At 39.5% G+C, this 12,418-nt stretch overlaps 1 protein-coding gene across 1 annotated transcript in view; it reads right to left on the minus strand.

Annotated features, from left to right (window-relative positions):
- Positions 1–12,418, minus strand: part of Reck (Reversion-inducing-cysteine-rich protein with kazal motifs) — a 101,707-nt gene that overhangs the window by 50,749 nt on the left and 38,540 nt on the right. Inside the window, exons 2-3 of the mRNA XM_068226718.1 lie at positions 6,096–6,264; positions 4,059–4,254 (exon numbers count right to left, since the gene is read on the minus strand). Of these exons, the coding sequence (XP_068082819.1) occupies positions 4,059–4,254; positions 6,096–6,264 (365 nt within the window). The remainder of the gene's footprint in view (positions 1–4,058; positions 4,255–6,095; positions 6,265–12,418) is intronic.

Below are 12,418 nucleotides of genomic sequence, written 5' to 3' on the forward strand. Positions count from 1 at the left end.
TATTGTTTACCTCATATTTACATTTATTTATAATTGTTTACCTAGCTTTCCCTTAAATATTTTCAACAAACTTGGAAATTTCTTTGATAATTTATTCCAGTCCCTTACTCCTCATCCTATAAATGAATATTTGCCCCAATCTGTCCTCTTGAATTCCAACTTTATTTTCATATTATGATTTTTCCTGCTTTTAAAAGCTCCATTCAAGCTTATTCTTCTACTTATGTCATTCCCCGCCAACTCACCACTGACAGCATGAAACATACCATATAACATTCAAGTCTAACTTTTATTAGAAAATTGTCCACCTTTTCAATACAATATTATAATTGTATTGATATTAATATAAAAATTAGATTTTAACGTTACTTTGAAGCTCAATACAGACCAAAAAATGAAATTCATAACATGTAACGTACCGTATAGTCGAGCATCTCATCTCCTTACTCCTAAGTCTTCCCAACCCGATGTTTGCATCATTTTAGTAACACTACTCCTTTATCGGAAATCACCCAGAACACTTGCATCTATATGCAATACTTTCTAAGCTAGCTTTTCCTAGTCAGTTAATGTACTCTAGAATGAAGAATATGCCTAATTGACAAAATACATGTTAACTTAATGTTATGTAAATCTTCAAGTACTGTAAGATTTTTTACATTCAGTAGCAGCGATTGGGGAGGGGGAAGTAGGCAGTCGCAGTCGCACACGCACACACACACACACACACACACACACACACACACCTCCAACTTTATGGAGACAACATTACCTTTTTATTCCATTTTAGCTGGCAAAAAACAGGAATTGTGGGAATTACTTTTAAAAACAGCCATTTGTACAAGCCCTGTTGCCTTGTCAGCTAATTCTTTCCTTTGTTTTCTTTAATTATTAACAAAATTATCAGCGGAAATACGCATAAAATTTCATTTGTCACGGCTAACAGATTTGTATAGCACCACAACAACTAGTGGAGACTTTGGATGTGCTGTGAGGAAGGGTGGCAGGAGTATATATTTTTGCCAAGTTCATGGACACTGAGGTATGGTTCACCCGCTTACCGTGGGCATTCGTCAGTCCGACAGTCTCTTTAGTGTCTGTTAGTTTCCTAGTGTGTAGTCAAATACTAAATTATTTTTAATTGTATAATCATGCCGTACTTCTATTTAATTGTAATTCATGTGTAATTATTGTTCCCTTGGTGAGAGTTTTCTTGTATTCTATTGAATCAAAATCTCAAAAAAAAAACAGAAGCTATTATTGGCCGGTCTGAGTGGGTCAGACGGTTGAGGTGCTGGCCTTCTGAACCCAACTTGGCTGGTTCGATCCTAGCTAAGTCCAGTGGTTGAAGGTGCTCAAATACGTCAGCCTCGTGTCAATAGATTTACTGGCACGTAAAAAGAACTCCTGCAGGACAAAATTCCAGCACCTTGGCATCTCCAAAAAGGTCAAAAGTAGTCAGTGAGACTTTAAAACAAGAAAACTATTATTAAACTATTATTACCGCACTTAAGTTACTAAACTGTCAACTCCCACACTATGTCAAAATTCACTCAGAGTATTAAAAAAACTTACCACTTTGTAGTTTTTTTCAATGTTTTGATATACATCCGACAAACCCGGGTAGGTCTACTTTTGTTGTCTGCACATTCCTCCCCCCCCACGTCTAAGTCACAATTGCCGCTACTGCTTACATTTTATATATCACTTCTGCAGACCTAGATATAGGGGCATGATTAGCTCAATGACTTAGCTGCTGGCCTCCCACCCAGAAAGTTGAGGTTCGAATCCTGGTCAATCCTGGGCTGAGATTTTCTTTTTGAAAATCACGTAATGTCTGACCTTAAACCCCCTGACCAAAACCAAAATAAGCCTGGGTGGCTCTAGCAACCACAGAAATACAGTAATAAGCTGAAGAAAGTTCTGTAGACCTAAATATGACTTAAGTTATACTATCTGCGTCTCACGAGAAGTCGCGGAAGCTTGTAGGTACGGCACGAGTAACAAATACTGCACTCTAAGCTACAAACATTCGTCGCGACAGACAACGCGAACTCTCTGAAACAGATGCATGTTCAATACTTATAATTGTAGTAGGCTGTCCGGCTCCATGGCTAAATGGTTAGCATGCTTGCCTTTGGTCACAGGGGTCCCGGGTTCGATTCCCGGCAGGGTCAGGAATTTTAACCATAATTGGTTAATTCTGCTGCCTCGGGGACTGGGTGTATGTGTTGTCTTCATCATCATTTCATCCTCATCACGATGCGCAGCTCGCCTACGGGTGTCAAATCGAAAGTCATGCATCTGGCGAGCCAAACTTGTCCTCGGACACTCCCTGCACTAAAAGCCATTGGCCATTTCATTTCATTTCATTGTAGTAGGCTAAATATGCAGTTAAAGCACAATTTCACTATCACTTTGAAGCTTCAGAAAGCACCTCATTTTGCAAGATTAACCATGGACGGAACACATGTTTATTGTCAGGCCTTGAGAATTGAGATAGACACATGGGCGGCAACTATTTTTCCCCTCTCACCCTTACCCTGCATCCACACGACTTCTTGTAAAGAAAATAAAGGTTAACTGAATGAAGGAGGCAGGAGGACATTAAAATCATTGTGAAAACTAGAAAGTTTTTTTGCTAGGGGCTTTACGTCGCACCGACACAAATAGGTCTTATGGCAACGATGGGATAGGAAAGGCCTAGGAGTTGGAAGGAAGCGGCCGTGGCCTTAATTAAAAGAAAGAAAACTATTTGTACTTTAGGGAGAAGTAGCGAAAAGTTACCGGCACATTAGCCGGTGCTACCGCACAGGTGGACTAGGAAAATGTTTGCTTTGTTCCCGAGTAGCAGGAATAGAGTGTGCGGTCAGGCAGCGTATCAAGTACAGTTAGCAATAAGCGTACGGAATGGATGTTTAGTCTACAAGTGAAGTTCTTGATGAGCACACATTATTATTAACATTACTTCTGTTGCATTCCTACACTTCTTGTTTGTGTTAGCTATCAGAATGGTAAAGAATAGTATTGGGCAACAGATATTTCTAGACGAGACATTTCTTCCAAGGAATAAACCATATTACAGAACCGAAGACCTTCGATGTTAGGCCCCTTAAAACAACAAGCATCATCATCATCAACAAATTTCTATGTCATTCCCGTGGCACTGCTATACCTTCGAGACAACACATAACCAAATTATTCAGGAAATGGTGAGAAACACTGTCTGTTTTAAACAAAAAGAGAACCACAGAAGAGGATATTAACAGAGGGGGAAGTTTGTGTACATGCAAGCACGAATGGACGTTAGCCCAAGGAAAACTTCATGACAATTGGTGCAGGAGTGTGGTATTTCACAAAGATTGTCAGTCATTTTTTTGAAATCTTGACTGAGGAAGAAAAGCAGTATACATATGTATTCCAGTAGGATAATACCAGTGTCCATGATATAGGAAGAGTAGGAGCATACTCACCGAGTGATATACAGAATGACACTGAATAGTGTACCAGAGTTCATAATTCAATAAAGATAGAAGATTTTCAAAACACTCTCAGAAACTTCAAATTCATCCTTAAAAGTGTCTAAAGATGCTACTATCACAGTATCATCCAGCTGGTCTCGCCAATAATATTCTAATGCAGGGCACAGATGAAGAAAACAAATCATTGATTTTATATCATTGAAATGATAACATACCTCCTTTGACAGTTAACCCTGAAACCATACTATATTCCTCCCTGGAAAACAGTTTCTCAGAATTATATTAATCAAAACAGAATCATTGGACAGAATATGACTAACACTAAGTGAAGAAGAAACTTACAGTAATAAGACCAATTTCATTTGTAATAGGACTGAGAAGGTCACCTATTCATTCATTGCAGCTTAAAAGCAAGAAATTTTATAATAAATTTGAATTAATTAGAGTATACAAACAATGTTAAATAGGGTCAAATTCACTGTACATTTGCTTTTTTTAAAAAGCAATTTTGTTACCAGATATTTTATCGTAGAATATTAATCAAGATTTTTAAAAATTGTTATTTGAAGTACTCACATTTATGTGAATTGATAGCAGGTGTTACATGGGTATAGTTCTTGACACAGACCAATACTTTTGGGTTATGTGCACTGCACGCATCACTTAATGTGGCTCGAGCCTCTCTGCTAGGAGTCAACTGAGTCTTGAAGATCTCTTTACAGGCAGTATGACACTCAGCAGTTCGTGCATTAGCACAGCAATCATCACCAGCCTAGAAAATAGTGAGATCATATCAAAACAGGCAGTAACACTTTCTGTTCTATAACTATATACTTAAACATTGCTGAATCAATGTCAGGAGAGAGGAAGGATAAGAAAGTGTCTCAGAGTCACACGTTACCAGTACCGGTACCTTTATTGCTGGAGAAACTTTTCAGGTAAGAATTTTACCATGCAATATATGGGATCCAAGCCTCCAATCACTATCTTCACATCTTCAAATATATGGTCTCCCTAAATTAGTTATACAGAATGGAACTAGAATTGTGAAGAAAGTATATTTGTCTACCCATTTAGCCCTGTTTCTTGATACAGGGTCGGGGATGAGGTGAGATGAATTTATATGGCATATTTTTATGGCTGGATGCCATTCCTGATAAAATGAAGATGAAATGAATGGTGAATGGGTAAGGAGGTGGAACAAATTGGCTGTGGACTATGAATAGGAACTGTCCCAGCATTTGCTTCGAAGTGAAAATGAGAAGCCTTAGAAAACCATTCTAAAGACAGCCGATGGTGGGCTTCAATAGTTCCCACTGCTTCTCTTATCTGAACTTGCATTTGGACTTGCAGGAAGAGGTGCAAGAAACATTGTCTTTAACATAGTCCTGCTCACAGAAATCCGAAGGAACGAATGAGTTGTCGTGCGGTTAGGGTCACGTAGCTGTAAGCTTGCATTCAGGAAATGGTGGATTCGAATCCCACCATCGGCAGCCCTGAAGATGGTTTTCTGTGGTTTTCCATTTTGCATCTTAATTAAGGCCATGGCTGCTTTCTCATCCATTTGCCGTCAAAAACCTTCGAAGTATTAGTGTGACGTTGAACCAATAACAAGAAAGATAATCCAAGGGCGTCAGATCGGGTGACTAAGGTAAGATGTAAACCTTGTGATGGAAATATGGAGTTGCACTATCGTGTTAAAAAATTAATTCTCTGGTTACGTCTTCTTGGGCATTAGATAGTTTTGCAACATATCAAGATAATTCATTCTAGTTACAGCACGTACTCTCGATAAAAATGAATGGTGCTTTGGTAGAATTTGATGCCCAAAAGCTATTTAACTTTGGCAAATCTCTTACAACTTCCACATCTTGGACACCAAGATCACCCGATTTGACGCCCTTGGATTTCTGTGAGTGGGGCTTCGTTAAAGACAAAGTGTTTCTTCCAACTCTTCCTGCAAGTCAAAATAAACTGCAAGTTTGGATAAGAGAAGCAGTATCAACCACTGACTTTGATATGATATATCACATCGTATCATATGATTCGTAGAATTTGGGACGAAATCACTTTCAGATTAGATAGGTATAAATGCCATGTTACAAAAGGAAGTCCTTTCGAACGTTTGTAATACATCTATACAGGAAACTTGACGTTATACTCAATGATTTGCTGCGTTATTCAATTAAATCCGACTTATACTTACAGTACTTCACAATTATTCAAGTTCCTTTTTGTGTAACTAAAATAGGGAGAGGTACTGTTGTCTTCACAAAGATGGACTATCTCTACATTATTCACAGTCCCTCTTCACCTACTTCTTCTCTGCCCCTAATAAGCTCGTTTCAACTTCCCCACTGTATCAGGGGGCGAGCATCAACACTCACTAAGGGGCCTTAATGTGGAAAGTGCAGAAAACGAAAAAAAAGTTGGACAAATACAAGTAAAGGAAGAGAGAATACAAGTGGTAAGAAAACTAGGAACTAGAGGGTGACAGACTAATAACTCAATATAAGTCATGCAAAAAAAATAGCAAAGAATACAATTAAGTTAACTGTAGTGTTTTGATTTTGCTTTTCTTTACGACCGTACAAACAGATGCAAATCACTTACTTCTTGGCGATCCAGACATGAAAAGAAGGAAAGTTCGTCACTTTGACGACAACTAGGAGTTAAGTCTTGACGTGATCCAGCTGCTACACATGCCAACTGGCACCGTTCTGACTGTGGTAGATGACAGCATGCACGGCCGGACCAGTTCTCTCCCTTGATAATTTCTGAAAGCACAGATTTTTATGTATATAGTCGACTATTTTTCTTAGAACACAAGAATATCACTCACGTCAAGAATGGTCCTGGAAAACATCTTTCTGGTGCCAATTTACAAAGAAACAGCGAACTGATCAGATGAAATCCTAAAATTGACAGTCTAAAAAGTTAAACTAGCTATATTTTTTTTATTTTTTGCTATTGGCTTTACGTCGCACCGACACAGATATGTCTTATGGCGACAATGAGACAGGAAAGTGCTAGGACTGGGAAGGAAGTGGCCGTGGCCTTAATTAAGGTACAGCCCCAGCATTTGCCTGGTGTGAAAATGGGAAACCACGGAAAACCATCTTCAGGGCTGCCGACAGTGGGGTTCGAACCTACTATCTCCCGAATACTGGATACTGGCCGCACTTAAGCGACTGCAGCTGTCGAGCTCGGTAAAAAGTTAAACTAGGCCTATGAATATTTTTCAACATGCTTTTTTAATACAGTGATAGTGCACGTCACTTCTTGCATGTCACTTCTGTCAATTACTATACTTGATTGTCTAGTTTTTCTCTGTTATGTTCTGTTGAGAGAGGTGGGTGTTGGGTGCGTGTGTGTAATGTGAAGTCTGTGTCAAATACCTTACTTAATTTCACGCACTACTGTTCCATAAGCATGAGTTTTCTCAAGTTCTGGGATCTGTTGGTTAGTTGGTAGGCAAGAGTATGTGTCCAGTTGATGGCTGAAAATATAGACATACCATGTTTGTAAAGAATTGCTACGTGTCCCAAATCGTACGGAACGTCTTGTCTTTGAAGCTAGAAACGCTTATCCCATACTGACCCCCAAACGGGACGGCGAAAACTCATATTTACGGACTAAAACAAAGGAACCATTTTTTAAAATTTTCTTTCCTTCATTTATTTAAATTGGAAGGAAAGTGTGTCCTATGTAGAAACATCATTTCAAAGACCAAAAGACAAGTATAAAAATAAAGTCACATTATTCACCATGTTTATCAACACACAGCCTTCCTTCTAGACGAGTTTCGTCTTCTTTGCTTGTGACCACAGAATATAAAAGAAAGAGGAACACCTGTAGGGGTATGTATCAAAGCAAAAACAGTGTTAGGCCATCAGCCCATAGGCTGCTTGGATCCTCAAATAGCACCGCCAAAGGTTGTGGGGTTATAGAGAAACCTCCCCTGTGGGTGGGGGCGGTAGAATAACACCCACGGTATCCCCTCTCTGTCGTAAGAAGCGACTAAAATGGGGTCTCAGGGGCTCTGAACTTTGGAAGGTGGGTTGGCGACCACGGGGCTGTCAGCTGAGTCCTGGTATTGCTTCCACTTACTTGTGCCAGGCTCCCCACTTTCATCTGTCCTGTCCGACCTCCCTTGGTCGACTCTTGTTTTTTTCAGACCCCGACGGTATTACGTACGGAGGCCTAGGGAGTCTTTCATTTTCATGCCCTTCGTGGTCCTTGTCTTACTTTGGCCGATACCTTCATTTTCCGAAGTGTCGGACCCCTTCCATTTTTTCTCTCTGTTTAGTATTATACTAGCTGATATACCCGTGCTTCGCTACGGAATTCTAGTGTACACGTTGTGAGTATATTAAATTGGATAGCTCTTAACGTTACCCTAGAAACGCGACAGGGAATTCACAAAACATCTTTTCTCATATAAAGACTGAGTTAGGGAATTTTCACTGTAATGGTAGACCTGCTTGCATACCATCGGTCACAATCAAGTTGGGGAGTTTTAATTATACACTCATTCTCTTACCTGCCTTTTTACATCCTCAGAAAGACTGTCTTAGTGGTTTTCCCAACTGAAATGAACAAAGATTACAATGACGTCAGTAGGAATGGCGCGATTCAAAGCAATGCTTTCATATGAAATACTCGATCAAACGAAACACCACACATTTTCTCACTTTTAACGAACAGGACTACGCTGCCGACTTAACAGTCCAAAGTTCCAGAGCTGGAATGACCAAGCCCCAGACAGCCGTGATTCGTGAACACTCATCGTCTTTTTTCGGCGGGGAGAGGGTCGAATAGTGGAGACTCCCAGGGCAAAAACTATGCCCTTTTACTAATCTGTTTCCTAGGAGTACCCGATTAGTCAGAAAATATCAATTCACTATACTGGCGGCAGAAAAATCTATCTGACTTGGAGGTAATTTTTTTCCTCCAAGCCAGAGGAGAAACCCCCTCTTCACTGATAATTTAGAATAAAATGAATGTAGAATTTAATAAAAGTGAAGAGGAAGAAGCTTTTCTTAAGAAAGGGCTCTTTTCAGGGCCGAATTTTGAGTTATTTAGTGAATTGTGGTGCTATAATTTGGAATAGGCCTAAATTGTTATTCTAGACCAGGCCATACTACTACTACTACTACTACTACTACTACTACTACTACTACTACATCACTCTCTGCCCTAAGTAGGCACGCTGTTCATTCAAAACAGCGCGTCAGAGTAGGGGTCGAATAACTGGAATACTATGAAGAACCAGTGTGTTATATACCAGCTGTATCAGAAAATATATGAACCAGAGGAATGGCATGCTAAAGAAGAAAGGTTTCTAACTCCCCGGCTATTTCCCGCCAATATTCAGTCAGGCTATTATACTCGGTACGCAGCAGTAATCCCATCTATAGGAGTTGAGAGGCAGTGTAAGAGACAAATAACATCACAACAAACAATGGTCAATATAATGTTATTGTTGATCAATGTTATGCGCTTTTGATATTGTAGACATTCACATTTAGTTTTCTTCTGACTCTGAAATGCCACTCATAGACGGTACGGTAAAACTGAATAAAACATAAATTATCGAAAATTGTATTCTCTGTAACTTTTGTTATGTAGTACTTTTCGATAGGACCAAAAACATAATTATTTAAAAATTCAATTTTAGGCACCTTCCCCTAAACTACAATTTCATCCAGGGTGAATAAAATTGTTTATAGCTTAGACTGTAGCTTCTTATTCCCCGACTCTATATACCGATTTTCATTAAATTCTGTTAACCCATTTTCTCGTGGCTCGGCGTCGATATGGACTTCGCAACAAAAATACAAATTCATGAATATCTGTGTTATCATAGCCGGTACGGTAAAATGTATAAGACATAAACGGTCGAAAATTTAATTCTCTATAACTTTGGTTATGTAGTATTTATCGATACCATCACTAATAATATAAATATTTGAGAATTGCAACCCAGTGGAAGGTTGGGTATCCAACCCCAGCGGGAAACTGGGTCGGCGAGCCGATCAGTGCGGGAGGATCACCAATCCGTCATTGAAGCAGGCGTGGTGATTATGCTTCATACCCTTTAAGTCAATCATGATGAGTGGCATTAACGTTAAATCTTCCGGAGGTAAATTAGCCCCACAGTCGGATCTCCGGGTGGGTGCAACTTTGATGTCCGATGCATTAAGAAATGTTGGAAAGAATTCACAGATATTCCAGATCTGTACATACAACTGTCGTTCTCTATTAGGCAATGACAGACTAGAAGAGATCGAGAAAGAACTTACAAAAATCAACTGGAGTATTGTTGGTTTAAGCGAAGTGCGCCGTAAAGGGGAAGACTGTTTCCGTTTGAAATCTGGCAACTTGTTCTATTTTTGTGGTGATCCGGAAGGGAAATTCAATGGAGTTGGCTTTTTAATTAACAAGAACATTGCTGATAGAGTATCAATTTTAGAAGGATCTTCCAGCAGAGTAGCTCGAATGGTCCTTAAGTTGTCGAATAAATACAAATTGCAGATCGTTCAGGTGTATGCTCCCACTTCAAGCCATCCAGACGAAGAAATTGAGTCCTTTTATGAAAGCCTTGATAACACCTGCAAAAAGGGAAGTGATTGCCACTTCCAGATGGTTATTGGAGACTTTAATGCAAAAGTCGGTACCAAGAAACAAGGTGACACTGTGGTGGGTAAATATGGAATTGATGACCGAAATGATAGAGGTGAGAGATTAGTCCAGTTTGCTGAATACACCAATATGTCCATCATGAATACATTCTTTAAGAAACATCCTGAACGAAAATGGACGTGGAGGAGCCCTAACTTCAGTGTAAAAAATGAGATTGACTTTATTCTGTCGAATAGACCGCATATTGTAAAAGACGTATCAGTGTTAAACCGATTCAGCACTGGGAGTGATCACCGTCTTGTGAGAGCAAGAGTTGAACTTAATGTAAGATATGAAAGGAACAAACTCATAAGAAGAAAGAGCAACAGAATCAATCTCAAAAACCTAGAAAACAATTCGGAATCATTCCGGGCAGCTCTTCAAAGTAAGTACCATGTAACTAAGGCTGAAGATCTAGCAGAAATGATTGTTTCGTGTGTTCAAGAAATCGGGGGCATATGTAAGGAAAGTGACCAACCAAAGAAATTCAGTGACAAAACTAAAACCCTGCTAAAGCGAAGGAGAGAAAAGAAAATTCAGACTGATCGTGACATGATAGAATATTCTGAAATATGTAAGGCAGTACGAAGAGAAATGAAAACTGACTTACAGAAATTCAGGGAAGACACTTTAAGAACAAGCTTAGAGAGCAAGACGAGTTTCAAGACAGCCAAACGAAAACTCATAATCGGTAAAAAGCAGCTAATTGCTCTAGATGGAAATGATGGTCGAATTACTGAAAAGGAGGAAGTTTTGAAATTCATCAGAGACTTTTATTGCAATCTGTATAGCAAACCAAAGGAAGCCCTGAATGGACCTAAACTAAATGATATATCTAATGTTCCAGATATTCTCCCTTCGGAAGTCAAGTGTGCTTTAGATAGTATGAAAAAGGGAACTGCGCCGGGTGATGATGAGCTTTGTGTGGACATCCTGAAACTCACAGGGGAGGAGACAATAAATCACTTGGCAAAAATATTCACTTCCTGTGTGCACTCGGCTTCAATTCCAACATCATGGAACAAAGCAAAGATCATACTGATACATAAGAAAGGAAATATTCACAGTATCAAAAATTATCGTCCTATCAGCTTGCTCTCTATTTTGTATAAACTTTTTACAAAGATCTTGTTAAATCGAATCAGTTTCATCCTTGACTCAGCCCAACCTATTGAACAAGCAGGTTTCCGTAGTAATTTTAGCACAATATACCACATACTGACTGTAAGAGAAGTGATAAGCAGAGCAAATGAATATCATTTGCCTCTCTGCATTGCCTTTGTTGATTTTGAAAAGGCATTTGACTCTGTCAGCCATACAGCTGTCATGCAAGCTTTACATGAGCAAGGAGTGGAAGCAGCTTACATCCAAGTGCTCAACAATATCTATGAGACTTCTTCAGCTTTCGTTAATATCGGTAAATCAACCCCAGAATTCCCCATCAACAGAGGTGTCAAACAAGGTGATCCCATCTCCCCGAAACTATTCTCAGCGGTCCTAGAGATGGCTATGTCTAAGCTGAGCTGGGAAGAAAAGGGAATTAGAATTAATGGGAAAAGGCTAAATAACTTGAGATTTGCAGATGATATTGCTTTACTGGCAAACGACTTCGAAGAGCTCCAGACCTTAATTACAGATCTTGCATTAGAATGTCAGTTGATTGGCCTAAGCATAAACCTTTCCAAAACAAAAGTTATGTCCAACATTTCAAGCTGGAAATGTGAATATTAAGAACATGCCATTAGAAGAGGTCAGTGATTACATCTACCTTGGCCAGATTATAAATATGACAGGTGATATAAGACCAGAAATCTATAGGCGCATCAAGCTCGGATGGCAAGCATTTGGAAGGAATTCTTCAGTATTAAGATCAAAAATGCCAGCAAATCTGAAGAAAACAGTATTTGACCAATGCATCCTTCCTGTGCTGACTTATGGCTGTGAGACTTGGACTCTGAACGAATTCACAAAAGGGAAACTTCGGACCGCGCAGAGAGCCATGGAAAGGTCAATGCTAGGCTATACAAAGAAAGATAGGAAAAGAGCTGATGACATCCGGTCTGTTACAAAGGTTAAAGACATCTTAGAGAGAGTACGCTCCTTAAAATGGCAGTGGGCTGGCCATGTTGCACGAAGAAATGATGATAGATGGACAAAACTAGTGCTGGAGTGGAGTCCGAGAGAACATCGAAGGCCTAGAGGAAGACCACCGGACAGATGGGACAAAGATATCAAGAAGATCGCTGGTACCA

The sequence above is a fragment of the Anabrus simplex genome, chromosome 1, assembly GCF_040414725.1.
Source record: "Anabrus simplex isolate iqAnaSimp1 chromosome 1, ASM4041472v1, whole genome shotgun sequence".
Taxonomy (NCBI): Eukaryota; Metazoa; Arthropoda; class Insecta; order Orthoptera; family Tettigoniidae; genus Anabrus; species Anabrus simplex.